This window comes from Molossus molossus, unplaced genomic scaffold, assembly GCF_014108415.1.
Source record: "Molossus molossus isolate mMolMol1 unplaced genomic scaffold, mMolMol1.p scaffold_m16_p_1, whole genome shotgun sequence".
NCBI lineage: Eukaryota > Metazoa > Chordata > Mammalia > Chiroptera > Molossidae > Molossus > Molossus molossus.
In genome coordinates, this window is record NW_023425344.1 from 110437882 (window position 1) to 110454469 (window position 16588).

Sequence of the window (16588 nt, forward strand, 5' to 3'; positions counted from 1 at the left end):
GTTAGAGAAGGCGGAGCTGAGAAATCCTCTTGACTTTCAGTCTGAGAATTTTCTTGCAAGGAACTTCGATTCTCAGAATGAGATGCTCCTACATAGCTGCTTCTGTGTTCAAGTACATCTTCTGTAGCTACTGTTAAAGTACCATTAACATGGTGGTTTAGAACAACACAAATTTATTATCTTATGAATATCTTACAAGGCCCGGCCAGTGTGGCTCAGTGGATTGAGCGTCATCCCATGGACTGAGGGGTCCCTGATCGATTCCGGGTCAGGGCACGTGCCCAGGGTGTGGGCCAGGTCCCCAGAGGGGGGCGTGCAGGAGGCGGCCAATCAATGTTCTCTCTCATCGATGTTTCTATCTCTCTCCCTCCCTCTCTCTCTAAAATCAATAAAGAAAAACATTAAACATTTTACATGGTCACCAGGTGTCAGCAGGGCTGCTCTGCGTGCTGGAGCCCTGGAGAGGACGCGCTCCGTGCCGTTTCCAGCTTCCAGAGGCTGCGCGCTCCTGGTCCCCGGCCCCCTTCCTCCACCTTTGCCTCCAGCGACGCCGAATCTCTCTGCCTGCTTCTGGTATCACAGCTCTTTCTCTGGCCCCGATGGAAAAGTTTTCCACTTGTAAGTTGTGGTGTGATTACATTTGGACCATAAATAATCCAGGATAACCTCCTCATCTCAAGGTCCCAAATCTTAATCACATCAGCAAGTCCCCGTTGACATGTAAGATAACATATGTACAAGTTCCCAAGATTGGGACATGTATATCTTTCCGTTAGGCGTAGGTCATTATATGTATAGAGAACAAATCGCATGAAATCTTTGTAGCAAACATGGGACTATGAAAAAGACAGCAAACCAACAGATCTGGTTATAACTAAGATTAAGAGAAAAGTGGATTGACACAATAAATGGGTACTAACCTATCCATCGCAGGGATTACTGATTGCATCAGATGCTCCTGTTAAATGACACTTCAAATATTCTCACTTTCCACAGATAGGTGGAAGACAAAAGGATGCAAAAGATATTCTGTGCAGACAGTGAGCAGGAAGGCAGATGTGACCCATAGTAACACCAGACAAAGATGACTTCAAGACAAGGAGTTGTACCAGAGATAAAGAGGGACCTTCAGCGTGATAAAAGTATGGATTCATTAAGAAGATATAACAATCCCAATATGCATGCATCTAGTAACAGAAATTCAGTCACATGAAGCAAAATTGATAGAACTAAGAACAGAATAAGCAAACCCACAAATGTAGGTTTATATTTTAACATAACTTCCTCAATAATTACAGAACAAGTGAGGGGGGGATCAGTACAGAATTTGAAAATATGAATACAACTATGAACCAGCTTGACATTCACAGACCCCCACACCCAACAACTGCTGCGCTCATGTACCTTTCAAATGCACAAGGGGCCACTCACCAGAATGGGTCATATACTGGACCATAAAACAAGTCTCAAAAATTTCTAAAACTAAATATAGAGTATATTCTCTGACTATAAAGGAGTTAAAGTCAATAGCTAAAAGATAGTCAGAAAAGTTCCAAATATTGAGAAAGTAAGCAACATACTTCTATATAACATATGGCTCAAAAAATTACGTGGGAAATTTAAAAAAAAAATTTCAAAATAGTCAGTATTAAAAACACAATATATTAAAATATATAGGATTCAGCTAAAGCAGTGCTAGAGAAAAATGTGTAACTTTAAACGCTTAGATTAGTAAAGAAGAAAGATTTAAAATCAACGATATATCATTCCATCACGTAAAACAAGAAAGTAAACAGAAAACGAAATGCAAAGCAAGTAGAAAGAACTAAGAGGGAAGAGCAGAAATAATAGAGAAAGTCGTGAAGCAACGTAGCCAAGTGGTACCAGCTTTCGACTTGTGGAGTCTGTGCTTTCCGTTCATGCAAACTTTAGCACTGAAAGACCTCCTTTATCTTGAGGAGAACGAGAACATTTCCACTGAGCTTGAAACTGTTACCACCTGAACATTACCACCTGGTTCTTTGAGCTCCTCAATATCAAAGGATCGACCAACAGAGAAAAGTTACAATATTGGTAGGAGAGATTGCCACTGGTTACCATGGGAGTCAGGGTTATTGTTACACAGTGGGCTAAGCAAGGAACATATCCAGAAACCTGGGGGTTCCTTGAAGCATCTCCTGGTGCCCCCATGCTTATTGACGATGGTGAACACTAACCTACAGGCAACGTGGCCTGACAAGGTCAAAGCAGACTCTCCAGTGAAGCCTGGGTTGCCCTGCGAGGAAAGAGATCTGGGTCAGCCCAAGTGTTGCCTAAAGATGAGAACTAAGACTGGATGCTGGAGGAGAGGGCTGAGGAATATCAAGTATAGCCTCAAGACCAGCAAGTTGGTCTCCCGCTACTATGTATGAAGTCTTTGTGGAGGTTTGGCTGGCTACCACCGCGCAGGGACTTTGAGATAGATGTGACATAGAGGTAAAGGAGAACATGAGCGTATCTGAGAGGTGGAAGGGGTCAACTGTTAATGGATGTCATTCTCATGCTATTTTATATTGTCTCAGCCCCATCTCTCACCCTACCCGCAGTGGCAGAGGCCAGTTCCAAGAAAGGGTTGATTTGTTTTGCAAAGAGCGTTGCTTCAGGCCCACACCGCATTCCCCTTTCTCTTGCGCTGGGCGTCTCTGATGTAATGGCCTGGCACCTGCCATGGGATCTCCCTGGGCACTCCAGCACGGATCGCCTGAGAGGGCGGGGCTAATGCTATGGCGCCGGCGTTCAACAATGGGGACAGGAGCCCCTTCAGAAGGTCCTATATTGTGGATCCCCCAGAGTGGTGTTCAGCTTAATAAAAACACATTGTTTCATTGACTTTTCATCCTTCTCTGTTTCACATGATCTGCCCTTTGGTCCTGCTCCCTGGGATCATCCCAGATGAGTTGCCTTCACTCAAGTCTTTGTCTTAGCCTCTGCTTAGGGAAAACCCAGCCAAGGACACAGATCTTTATAACAGAGAATGCATTTCCTCTGGCCACCCGCAGCTACATTCATTGTTAACTTTCTTTAGAAACCATTCAACGCAACCAGAAGTGAGTGTGCTTGGATAAGGCAATACCACTCTGGAGAACTGAGGCTGGCCAATTTCTAGAAAACTTTCTTTCTCATTGACCTCATTACTAACGGTCCCATTTTTGCCCCTCGTTCTTTTTCTTCTAGGACTTTGAAATAACACACCCAGTGTCTTTGCAACAAACAAGGAAAACAACACTCTAGCGAATCTTTCCACATTAACCCTGCCGGTGGATGTCCAGTATTTATCAGTAAATAACCGGCGTATGAAAGTATTCCCCCTTATCCTTTTGTTGTTGTCATTTATTTTCCTTACTATTTACAGAGTCATGAAACCTTGTTTTCTTTCCTTCAAATGTAAAAGACTATTTTCTTTGGCACAGCCCCAGAGGACAGCAACAGTTAAATCCGCTGCTGTGTGAAAGTCCAATTTGGTTAGAAGTTACGCAAAAGGCCATGAGAGCAGGTGACCTGGTTATACGACGTAGCCCCGGGAAGCTCAGAATATTTTACTTCCTGTCCTTTTTGCCAGAATGCTGGTTTTTCCTGGGCCAATAGTAATTTGGAATAAGGTCAAGATTCATTCTAGTTGGAATATCACGCACCTTGCTTTCATACAAGCAATTTCGTAGCCTTACAAAACCAGGAGGAAAAACGGCGAGAGGAAAATGACAGATTTAGCTCAGGGTTCTACATGACAAATGGCTCTTGACAATCTTCTCAGGTCAATCTTGGGAGAGGAGTCTCCCTAACAAAGCAAAAGGATTGACCGCATACATACACATCCATCATACTTGAAGAGAGATTTAGACAGTGTAAAAAAAATAAAACAAAAGAATAAACTTCAAAAGAATACAGCAACTGTTCCCAGTGACTCAAAAAGGGGAAAGAAATTAGAAAGCGGAAAAGCAGGAGCTCAGGAGTGAAAGTGAGGACTGATATGGAGATGCTGTAAACAAAGGTCCCTCTCCACCTTCAGTGATGAGTGACGGTGCTTTCGAAGTACCAAAGGCTAGAAGCGAAGAGCTCCCAAATGGAGGGACCAAAGGATCATGTACATTGACTGTGGGTTGGAGGTTTAGGGCTCAGAAAAGTAGGGGGTGAGAACTTGCCCCAATTTTAGCTATCTTCACTCTCAAGATTGGAAACTTTCCTGAGCATTATTTAGAATAACATTTAAGAACATATCTAAACACTGAAGTACATTGTGGTACTCCCTCATCTATTTGAATCTTATGAGGATGAAGAAAAACCATCAGAAAGTCGGAAGTGTTTACGATGGGATTTTAAATGGTGGTATTCACTTGAAGAGTTCTCTTACTGAATTTGATTTCAAGAATGCTCTGTGCCCTGGTTGGTTTTGGTCAGTGGTTAGAGCATCAACCTATGGTCCAGAGAGACCTGGGTTTGGTTCCTGCTAAGGGCACGTACCTCGGTTGCAGTTTGTCCCCAACCCTGGTTGGGTCGTGCAGGAGGCAGCCACTCAGTGTGTACCTTTCACGTTGCTGTTTCTCTCTCTCTCTCTCTTCCTCTCTCTCCTATCTGAACAAAAAAAATGGAAGAATGTCCTCCAGTGAGGATAAAAAATAAAAAGAATGCACTGTGATTCTGATTCTATCAGCATTGGTCCCCGCCATCTGGATTTTTTTCCTTACTGGACCTTCCTCTTCGTTTGCTTCCAGGACAGTACCTGGATTCTGCCACATCATTAGTCCATCCCAATGGTCCTGCTCCATGGATTATCTTCGAGATAGTTTATTTTACTTTCCCCATGAGGATGCATGTAATCGTGCATTTTACTTTCGCTCAGATGGTTTCCTTTCTTTCTCAGTGTTAAATATTTCTTTTGATAATTTATGTAATTTTTATTTACCTTATTCTAACCCACAAGAAGGGACCATCATTATGACTTTCATATCAAGATATTCAAGTTGTAAACATGTTTAATAGAAAGTGACTTTAAAAAGACTGCTTTGTCTGATGAAGACCAGAATTTAGAAGGCAAAATATATATATATAAAAATAATTTTCCAGGTTTAATTTTTTCATAAGATTATAGGAGATGAGCCCTGGCTGGTTTTGTTTAGCAGTTAGAGCATCGGCCCACGGACCAGGGAGTCCCGGGTTCGGTTCCCGCTAAGGGCATGTACCTCCATTGCATTTTGTCCCCGGCCCTGGTTGGGGTTGTGTGGGTGGCAACCAATCGATGTGTCTCTCTCACATCAATGTTTATCTCTCTTTCTTCCTCCCTCTGTCCCTCCTGCTCTATCTGAAGATGAATGCAAAAGTGTTCTCGGGTGAGGATAAAAAAAAAAAAGATTATAGGGGGTGAAAAGTGATGACTCAGTTACCATTTGTATCAACAAGGACCCCTTTACAAAACATATGTTGCAATTTTAGAGACCCAATATTATAACAATCTTTCTTATTTCACCACATACTAGCCTTCTGGCAATTAAAGCTTAAAGATAAAATCATTTTTAAAAGTACAGCTGGTTAAGTCAAACGGCTATTTAGTGCAATGACAAATGCAGTTGAACTATTTTCCAATGTATTAAAACAATGCCTGTGTGTTTAAACGAAACTCCCTTTCCACTTCATTCATTCCACTTCAATTCACTAAGAGAATGCCAGTATTTTCTGTGTCTCAACTTAACGTTTCTTCTGCCTACAACTTACTTCCTCGGATTATGCAGAATATTTCTTTAGTCTCTTATGTTGTTACCCATATTCTTCTTTTCTTCTCATCTATTCTTCCATTTATTGCTTTTTCTCTGTTTTACATTTTCAGTGTTTAGAGAAACAAAATGGAAGAACCACAGCACTTACCATTTCTACCAAGGATAAATATAAAAACATCCCAGCAGTAACGGTCAAGATCCAGTTTTGAACACAAGGATCAGCTGATACCGAGAGGCCAATGTAGAGTCCTATGAAGGCAGTGAGGGCACTTATAAAATTCATCAGGATGGCAATTTTAATAGGAAGTCCAGAGCTCAGGAGCACAGCAAAGTCTCCTGAAATTTAAGGAAAATATAAAATATAATTATCAATTAACTGGTGATGGCTTTGGTAGAGTAATGTGCTATTAGGTTGTTTCAAATATCAGCAATTGGGATCAATTTTATCAGTTAAGCTGAATGGTCAGTTAAGAAACCGTTTTTCTATATTCTCTAGGATTCATAGCTAACTCATTGTGCAATTAGGAAGTTACATTTCAAGAGTTCCACTCCTTTTTACTGCTCTCGAAGATAGTACATACAGAGAGAGTTGTGACATGCTCTTTAGTTTCTAACATCCTATGAACCTGTGGCATTTTCAGCTTAGATAAATGCAAAACAGAGCAAAAGGAAGAAACTCTTGCCTTTTGCAAAAGCATGGATGGACCTACAGATTATAATGCTAAGAAAAATGAGCCAGTCAGAGAAAGACAAATACCATATGATCTCATTTATATGTGGAATCTAATGAACAAAATAAACTGACAAACTAAAGAGCACCAGAGTCATGGATACATGGTACAATCTGACAGATGTCAGAAGGGAGGTGGGTGAGGTGGACAGAATGAAAGAAAGTAAAGAAAATAGCCAAAGAACACATATGCAAAGGAAGGAAGGAAGGAAGGAAGGAAGGAAGGAAGGAAGGAAGGAAGGAGAGGGGGGAGGGAGGGAGGAAGAAAGAAAGAAAGAAAGAAAGAAAGAAAGAAAGAAAGAAAGAAAGAAAGAAAGAAAGGCAAAGAAAGAAAGAAAAACAAAGAAACAAACAAACAAAGAAACTTCTTGTCCCAGGATTTCTAAATCTTTTTGCCTGGAAACGTGCCAACCAAAATCACGAGGTAGTCAACATTATGTGGGCTTTCATTATTTACTTATGTAGGAACTGCTTTGGGAAAAGAGAAAACCACTTCATATGAGATTTTAAAATCACTGCCAAAGTTGATTAAAAAAATTTTTTTTTCCTTTAGAAAAAATTTTAAGGCCTTAATTATTTGAAAAACATCACATTCTCTCCTTTCCTCCAAGAGAAGAATGGCCTATTAATCCGAGCGCCTCTATGTCTTAGTTCTGGGCTGAGACGAGGATGGAATTCAATAGAGACAGCCTGGGGACCGAGTTTCCTAGTTCCATTGTATAACTGTCCTATGAACAGGTCTTAAAACATCTTTGCCGGCCTGGCCCAGACCGTCACAGTCCCCTGTGGTTTTACTATAGTCGCTCAAGGCAGGACCATGGGATAGGGCACCCACACCAGGCACGTTTCAGTGGATTCAGGAAGGACCTTGGATAGACAGCTTCCAGAGGGACGGGTCAATGATGAGTTGGCAATAGGACTTCTAACAACAGACACCAAACACACAGGACAGGGTTGGCCCAAGGGGGCGTGTAGGTCTGAAAATAGGAGCAGAAAGAGTGACGACCGGAGTCCTCTCTCTGGGCTGTGTATGTGCCGGGAGCCAGCCCCTCCTCCTTCGGGGTCTGTGTCATTAGTGAAATTCTAGCTCGTCTTGCTTCCTGGGCCGCAGGGTTATAGGGCTACTAAGGTTATCCGGAAAGAACATCTTATCCGCCTGTCATATCCATTTTACAGTTGGCTTTAGATATCTTCTATAAATCCAGTTGATGAAACCACAGTTTGGCTTTCATTTAAATGTTATTTTGTCTCACTGGCCCGTTTGCTGACATAATGGGTAAAGTTCCCCTCTTTGTGTTTTCCCACATTTACTATGCCGATTTTAAAGTTCTTGCCAGAGTTCCTTAAAAGGAAGTTTCTCTGAATGCCCTTCTCCCATATATAATGCTCCAGGACCCAGAGAGTCGCTTCTGGCCTTGGGAAATAGATCCAATTGAATTTTATCCCAAGGTACAGGATTTTTTCTAGTTCTTTACTGCCTTTTAAAAAACATATATGTTTTTATAGATTTTTTTTTTTTTTTTGAGAGAGAAACATCGATGTAAAAGAGACATCAATCAGCTGCCTCCTGCACATACACACACACACACACACACACACACACACACCCCACTGGGGATCAAGCCCACAACCCGGGCATGTGCCCTGCCCAGGAACTGAACCAGGACCTCTCAGTCCATGGGATGATGCTCAGTCCACTGAGCCACAGCAGCTGGGCTGCTTTTTTATATAAATTATGAAAGAAAAGTTAGTCTTCATCTTTCCATCAGGTTCTGGAAGAGGAAGCCTAGGAAACCATAGCTAGAAATATATTATGATTTTTCTCAACACGCAGGAAACAGTGACTCCCCTGTCAGACATACCCATTTCATGTGGGATTTCATGACACAAGATGGCGATGGTCGTGGTGACTCCAGACTCGGATGAAGACGAGAAGGCTGCTCCTATCACGAGGCCATCTGCGAAATTATGCAGGCAGTCCCCGACCAGTATCATTACTGCTAACGAGTTCACGGATTTGCCTAAAAAATCAGACGAAGGCGTGGGAAGCATTAAAAGAGCACTGCATATTTCACGGACTCCATCACACATGACCAACTTCCCCATCCACCTCCGACCCTCTTAAATTGCATCAGATGAAGTAACCCCACTTTGTTCCACTTTTCCAAATAGGTCAGGACTGACGATGCAAATGTGGTAACCAACGTGCTTGGCTATACGGTCACTTTTTTTTTAATGGGTCTAACGATGAGACGAACTGTTCAGTGGCAGTTACTATTCTAGCACCTTGTCCAGCTGTGCCCTCCCTCCCCCCAAAAAGAAAAATAATATTGTTATAACCTCCCAAAATACCAGCAACGACTTTTCCATGTGTGTCTTTTGTAAAGCATTTTAAGATCATTTAAGAACCTCCCGGCAGAATGTCATTAAAATGGAGTTTATTTTCCAAAACTCTCCCCTCTGAGTCAGACTATCCCTAGTGTCAACCTGCAAGAGGGCCCTTTCTGCTACCGTGTGATCACTGTGTCTCCCTGTCTGGTTGTTGTTAATAATCCTGCCAAAGTGCCTCATCCACTTGCCATTTGTGACCACGACAGATCACTTCGAGCTCTGCTGATCCCAAAGTTAGCTCTGAAACAATTACTTAATGTCCTTATCTTTCTGAAAATAACTTTCAGTACTAGGCCAGCTAGACATCGAACAAAATAAGGAAAAGCTGTTTTCCTGGGATTCTATTATAATATATATGATCTGATTGGTGAAACGTCCATGAACCAATTTACATCATTATAGGTTTAATTAATGAAATAATTTAGATCGTGACCAGGTTCAAGTTTTTAACGCACAGAATTTCTGTTTTCAAAAAACCTAAGAATATATGTTAGCATCACCGCTTGTGGAGTTGAATGGCTATGCTAAGGTGTTTCAGAGATGCCACTTACTCTGGCAATAAACAATCTAGGTAAACCATTTGGTAAGAAAAGCCATTGCAATCAATGGCCATACTCTAAAACTTCACTAAGTACTCAGCTGCTATCTACTGGGTGACAGGTGTAAGTAGCAGCTGTTGTTCCGGTTAGAACTGAACACAGCATTCTAATAGTTGTACTCAATAAAAACAGGAAGAGGTTGCCCCCCTGGTTTCTGTTACGTGGTCTAAGACTGTAGGAAGACTGTATTATGATACAGTTAGCTATTTTATTTGGGGGGATATAACTTGATTCATTTCATGTCCCACGCCATGAAACAAGTAACTCCAGCCAAGTGGACGGAAGATGTAACCCAGACTAACAGCCAGGGGAGAGCTGTTTTGACTGTGTTGCAAAGATGTCCCATGCATTTTACTCCTAATAATTGTCCTTTATTTAGAACTATCACTGTGAGACTGACTTATATCCTTCTGGTAGTTTACTAATTCATTTTATTTTTTTATTCAAAATGAGAAGATTCCAGGCAATGGTCATAAAAACACAGACTATATCTCAAATTATTGAATTCAGGGAGTTCTTGTTGGCTTTGCCTGGAAACGCTCAGAAACTAATAATGTTACCAGCTGTTCCTGCCACATCTCAGAAATAAAGCTCTTCTTTGTGAAAATATCATAAAATGAAATAATGTAAAGTAACACAGTGGACAACATACCAGCATGCAAATAAGTTATAATTTCCACCTGCCTGCATGTAGTATTGATATTAATAGAATATATTCAAGTGGAAAATGTTTACCTATATTTACATTTTGCTAAGAAGCAGTGTGGCCTATTTTTGTTTTCTGTTATTTTATTATCTCTGACTATGGGTGTCTAAATGGCAAATCACAGACATGTTATAGGCCACAAGGCAAATATACATTTTTGCATGTAAGCCGCAAGGAACAGGTTATGCGAATTTTTTTAAGATAATTGAAACATTATTCAGCAGAAGGTAAAATAAGCATTCACTGGAAATGCAAAGTACTCATTACAGACTGATCAGTAATATTTACCTCTCCTCATGGACCTGGCAGTCACATTGAGTTCCACGTTTCTGACTTAGCAGAGATTTTCCCTGGTGGAACATGGGCTGGACCTTATATCATTTTGCTTTTTGTTTATTTAAATCAGACCATGGATAGCATTTTCGCATCCTGTCTTTTGAAACACAAGCTGGACTCCACCAATAAAGTAATGTGAAACGAGTAATCAAATATTTGAAGCTAATTCAATATGTCCCTGGCAAAAGGGCAGTTGAGTAATTGAATTTGGGGTCATTCATTATTCATTCATTCTGTGTGCCGAGCTGGATATCTGGAGTGGAAAGATATGAGGGCTATCATAAGACCATCACTGCTCCCTGATCTAGCATCTGCTCCTTGCTCCTAATTTGACTGAGCAGATCCTTCTTGCCTCTTGCTTCTTTTCAAAAACATTGTAGGAAATTCTAACATAGGCATTCTAACATATCTCCTGGAACTGAAGATTTAGAAGGAAAAACTGTACTATGTTCTGAAAGCAGAATTGGACACGCTATGTAATTATATATTTTGAATCAAATAAATAAATTACAAGAATTAATATTTCTAACACCTTTAGAATAGTGATAGGTACAATCATGTTTGTTCTTATTAGTATTTTTTTTTATCCTCACCCAAGGACATTTTTTCGTTTTTGTTCAGATAGAGTGGGAGGGAGAGAGAGAGAAACATCGACATGAAAGGGACACATCGAGTGGTCACCACTCACATGACCCAACCAGGGCCAGGGACAAACTGCAACCGAGGTACATGCCCTTAGCGGGAACCAAACCCCGGTCTCTCTGGACCACAGGCCAATGCTCTAACCGCTGAGCCGAACTGGCCAGGGCTGTTCTTATTAGTATATTCACAACCACATTGCAAACTAGAGATGAAGACCATTCTTATTTGTATTCTCTTCAGTATCAGTGCCTGAAACATGGCATGTCTTCAGACATTTCTTAAAATATGTTATTATTGATTTTTCTTTTTTTTTAGAGAGAAAGGAAAAGAGAAGGAGAGAAGAGAGAGAAATATCGATGTGAGAGAACAGTGATTGGCCGCCTCCTGCATACCCTACAATAGGGATCAGTCCCACAACCTGGGCATATGCCCTGATCAGGAATCGAACTGGTGACCTCTTGGTGCATGGGTCAACGCTCAAACATGGAGCCACACTGCGGGGCAGACATTTCTTGAATGAATAAAAATATGAGAAATCACAGGGATGCTTGCATTAAGGAATAATCACAGAGAAACTGTTGGGTCATTAGCATCTCCTTAGTGCCTCACAGCTGGAGTTCACTAGCTACATAATCTTGGGCAGTGACTTATCCTCTCTAACAATTGCTTTCTTCACTTGTATAGTTTGAATAATTATTCTTATTTTATTAAACTGATGAAATGAGATAATCCTTGTCTTATTTTTTAGCACTATGCTTGGCATATAATAATTGTTCAATAAATGGTAACTATTTTTATTATTAGGTAACTAGCTTATTATGGTAGAATGAGGATAACTAATCATAGCTGCTTAACGTTAAAACACTAAGAAGTGGGTGTCACAAAAAGGTAACATAAATGAGAAAATTGGGACAAAGATTCAGGAGTAATTGATAAAACTGACCCCCAAAATTCTAAGACTTATTCACAAACATAAGCAAAAGAAATAAATTCCTAACCAAAATTGGCAAATTCAGAAATAGAGAAAGTCACAGAAAGAAGATTGGTTGAAAATTGTATGAACAAATGAGTTATAGAATAAGATGTAAATAATGAATATTACTGATTTGAACTCCACCAACTTAAATGAGAATATCACAAATGACTTAGACATTTATGATCAATTTTTAGTAGACAGTGATTGACGATTTAAAAAAAATATCTTCAAACTTCACAGGAAGTGAAAGATTTAATCAGCATGTAAGCATGCTTTTAAAGGAACTCTGATAACCACATATGGATTTTCATAACTGAAGTTTTTAGATGATCAGATTTAAGCAATTGGGGAAAACAACATTTTAAAAGAATGGAGTAAAGTTGATATAAATGTGTGTTATGTTTGAAAGACTGATGAGAATGTCTTTATTAAAAATTCCACTGCAAAGATTTTAGTAATGAAATAATCAATATGAAATTTACGGCATTAATTTTAAAGCAGACATAACCTTTTTCTATGGCACTTTATACATTTAATATTTAGCTTTTTTAAATTAGTACTCACACTTTTTCTTTTTTCTTTTTCATATATCAGTAGTTTGTATATTGCTCGGTAGTATACTTTTCTTTTCCTTTTCATTTATTTATTTTTCTATTGCCATTCATCCCTATACCTTCTTCCCCCTCCAACCCCCCCATACTCACCACACTGCTGCTGTGCCCATGAGTTCCCCCCCTTCCTTGAGTACTCACATTTGCTATTGGAGGCTGTCACACTGCCTATAGGAATTTCAGCTGCCTGGGAATCTTCTGGGCCTTTCTATTGTAAATGAAAAAATAAATGATAAAAGATAAGCAATGGTTCATTTTTATCAAAAAATGAAACATCTGAAGAGTTATGTTGCTTTTTTTTTTTTTTTTTTAATCCTCACCTGAGGACACTTTTTCCATCTTTTTTGTTCAGACAGAGTGGGAGGGAGAGAGAGAGAAACATCGACGTGAAAGGAACACACCGAGTGGCTGCCACCCACACGACCCAACCAGGGCCGGGGACAAACTGCCCTTAGCGGGAACCAAACCCGTGTCTCTCTGGACCTCAGGCCAATGCTCTAACCACTGAGCCAAACCGGCCAGGGCTTATGTTGCTTTTTAAAAGACATTTTGATGCTCTAGAACTTACAGATTCCACAGACAAACACAGAAGGTGTGGCTGAGAGTCAGAGCGAGCTTTTGGCATTCTCTGCGTTGAGGTGAAAATAGCACTCACGTAGGTCAGTCTCCCAGGGACTGCAACAACTATCGGGACAGTCTGTAATTCAGGCTCCGAAATTATGTAAGCCTTTATGAAACCCAAAAGTTGTAGGAAAAGAGATTCCTGATTCTTGAGCTAATTTAGCTCTTCTCCTGATTGCAGATCTAGAATTCATCTTCTGATCTTGAAGCAGACCGTGTGCTGTGGGTGGAGAAGTAACCCACGCCAACACACACGTTGCATTCATCATGGCATAACATTCCGGTTCCTTGCTTTATCAGGCAGTAAAAGCATCTTGTCGATTAAGAAAGAAGGTTAACAGAATCAGAAAGGACAAATATAATTGTTAAAGTGTTCTCATCCTTTCATATAACAGGGAAGTGAGATTTTGAAATCGATGTCTATAATATGAGTTAAGATTATGTGATTTTGTTTCAGAGACTGACTCACGGTTCAATTTCTGGAAAGTTACGTCCCCTTCCTATGCCTCAGATTCTGATTTTATTATGTGAAAATAATATTTTTTATCTGCCTTTTTAAACACGTTATTTTAAAAGCACATTTAGATAATTCTATCAACCAAAGTCATGGAAACTTTAAAATAAATTTAATGTGAGACATAAGTTCTTTTTAAAATATAAAACAGGAAGTGAACTGAAAGTTTACATGTTAAATAATAGTGGGTATTCAAAAAATGTAATGATAGGCAACTTTTTTGGAAAAGGATGCTGAGAGAAGACCTAAAAAATACAGGGTTAAAGGAGGTACACAGGCCTGTTGCTTGAGATTGGTGTAATTAACCTCCCCCCAAATTGGATTATTTGTTACATTATATCAAAGCCTGATTATAATCAAAAGTCTCTATAGTTCCATTAAAAGACAGGAGATCAAATATATATTCCAGGGTTTTTCCTCCAAAATGCTATATCATGTTACACTCTGTTAGGGAATTTAGAAGCAAACATCCATAATTCCTTATTGATTTGAAAAAATTGTGAGTTCCCCTCCTGCCTGAAAAACCAGAAATTGAACCAAATGGTTCATAAAGTTCATATTATTTCTATTTGTTTACGGGTTGTTGGTGTTTTTTTTAATTGATTTTAGAGAGAGAGGGATGGAGAGAGAGAGAGAGATAGAAACATTGATGAGAGAGAACATCGATTGGCCACCTCCTGCATGCCCCCCACTGGGGATTGGGCCCACAACCTGGGCATGTGTCCTGACTGAGAATTGAACCAGCGACCTCTTGGTGCCTGGGTCAATGCTCAACCACTGAGTCACACTAGCCAGGCGGTATTTGCTTAGGTTTGATCTTGCAGATTAAATAATAAAAGGAATGGTGAATGTATTATTAATGAACTAGCATATTCAAATACAACTAAACTCATTAAGTTAGCATCAGAGATTCTTTTACACACATCTCAGGGGTGTGGACCCTTCAATCAAACAGAGGGAATGGAGTCAGGATTAGAGTGATTTTAAAACTAATCTCAGCCTGAAGTTATCATCTTTCCAACCACATGTGCAATATCTAAGCAATAAACACAATAAGGTTTTTAAAATCACTTTTTAAAGGAATGTTTTTTGGCCCTGGCCAGTTTGGCTCAGGGGTTAGAGTGTCGGCCCTCAGACAAAGGGTCAAGGGTTCGACTCTGGCCGGGGGCACACACCTGGCTTGCAGATTTGATCGCCGGCCCCAGTTGGGGTCGTTCAGGAGGCAACCAACTGATGTGTGTCTCTCAAATCAATGATTGTCTCTCTCTCTCCTCCCTCTCTCCCTTGCACTCTATCTAAAATTCAATAAAAAATTCTCCTTGGGCAAGGGTTAACAAAACAAAAAAACAGCCCTGGCCGGTTTGGCTCAGCGGTTAGAGCGTCGGCCTGCGGTCCGGAGGGACCCGGGTTCGGTTCCCGCTAAGGGCACGTACCTCGGTTGCAGTTTGTCCCCGGCCCTGGTTGGGTCGTGTGGGTGGCAACCACTCGATGTGTCGCTTTCACATCGATGTTTCTCTCTCTCTCTCTCCCTCTCACTCTATCTGAACAAAATATCGAAAAATGTCCTCGGGTGAGGATAAAAAAAAAAAAACAAACGGAACTTTTTTGTTCCTATCTCTGAATTAGCTCTAGATCTGCAATTTACTGTCCACTTCTATGTGCTATGTTCCTGATAAGATATCTTACTTATCTCTACTCAGTTAGGAATCTGTCCTTGAACTATAAACCCCTTCCCCAAGGCCATGGTCACAGCAGGCAAGTTTTCTGTTATATATTACTTTCATGGTTTGCCTGTCCCTTTACTTGTCACTTTGAGAATTAGAACGGGAATACTGTTTTGAACCTGACTGGAGGTTATGTTTGGAGAATTCACATGGATCATTTTGTCATGGAAAGTTCAATGTAACAGAAAGTACTTAAAATGAGACATGTGGTTGGGCAGGATGACTCCCTTCTCTCCTTACTGCGAAGTGAACACCCCACTCCTGGATCCACGAATCCTTGTTCTACATTTACCTGCATCTAGCCATGGCCAAGGGTTACTCAGAATGGAAAACTAACCAAAGTTTAACTGGTTCATGAAAACTTGTAAACCAAATGATCACATTGCTGTATATTACGTCAATCGAATCCACGCTTGTTCCAACGTGGTGCAGATGGCAAAGATCTGTATCTATAGAACATGCTTTTCACACTTTAAAACAGCTTTCAAGTGCCTGGCAAAGTTTTCCAAACTATGTATCATGGTCAAGAATATAGGCAAGTCAAGAGTGGATTCTAGATCTACCCTACTGATTTGTATCTAGTAATCAAGTAATAAAGGAAAGAAGGTAATCAAACCGGTAGAGTCATTCAGATCAGTAACCTACCAACTGGATAGTTGAAGCAGATTTGCCTCTGCCTGACTGGTCACTTAATTCAGAGTCGAGTGCAAGATGGTGGGAATGTCCCACATGCCCATTAACCAATGACACGCCCTGCTAGATGAGGATGGTTTAAAATTAGTGCTGAATGGATGGACCTGGAGAGCATTATGCTAAGTGAAACAAGCCAGTCAGAGAAAGACAAGTATATGATTTCACTCATATGTGAAATTGAATGAACAAACTGAACTACCGAGCAAAATAGAGACAGACCCATAGACAGAGAGCAGGCAGACAGCTCTGGAAGATGGGGGTGTGTTGGTTGGGGGTGGGGGGGTTGAGCTAAAAAGAG

The 16588-nt window shown here is 40.5% G+C and overlaps 1 protein-coding gene across 4 annotated transcripts in view; it reads right to left on the bottom strand.

Annotated features, from left to right (window-relative positions):
* The window catches only part of SLC39A12 (solute carrier family 39 member 12), a 77163-nt gene that overhangs the window by 15327 nt on the left and 45248 nt on the right, over positions 1–16588 (bottom strand). For 2 of the 4 annotated variants that reach the window (XM_036268299.1, XM_036268296.1), the window contains 4 exons: positions 16243–16353; positions 12880–12946; positions 8340–8498; positions 5896–6083 (listed from right to left, as the gene is read on the bottom strand). In XM_036268299.1, the coding sequence (XP_036124192.1) occupies positions 5896–6083; positions 8340–8498; positions 12880–12946; positions 16243–16353 (525 nt within the window). The remainder of the gene's footprint in view (positions 1–5895; positions 6084–8339; positions 8499–12879; positions 12947–16242; positions 16354–16588) is intronic. The other 2 variants (XM_036268303.1, XM_036268309.1) reach the window with 2 other exon arrangements.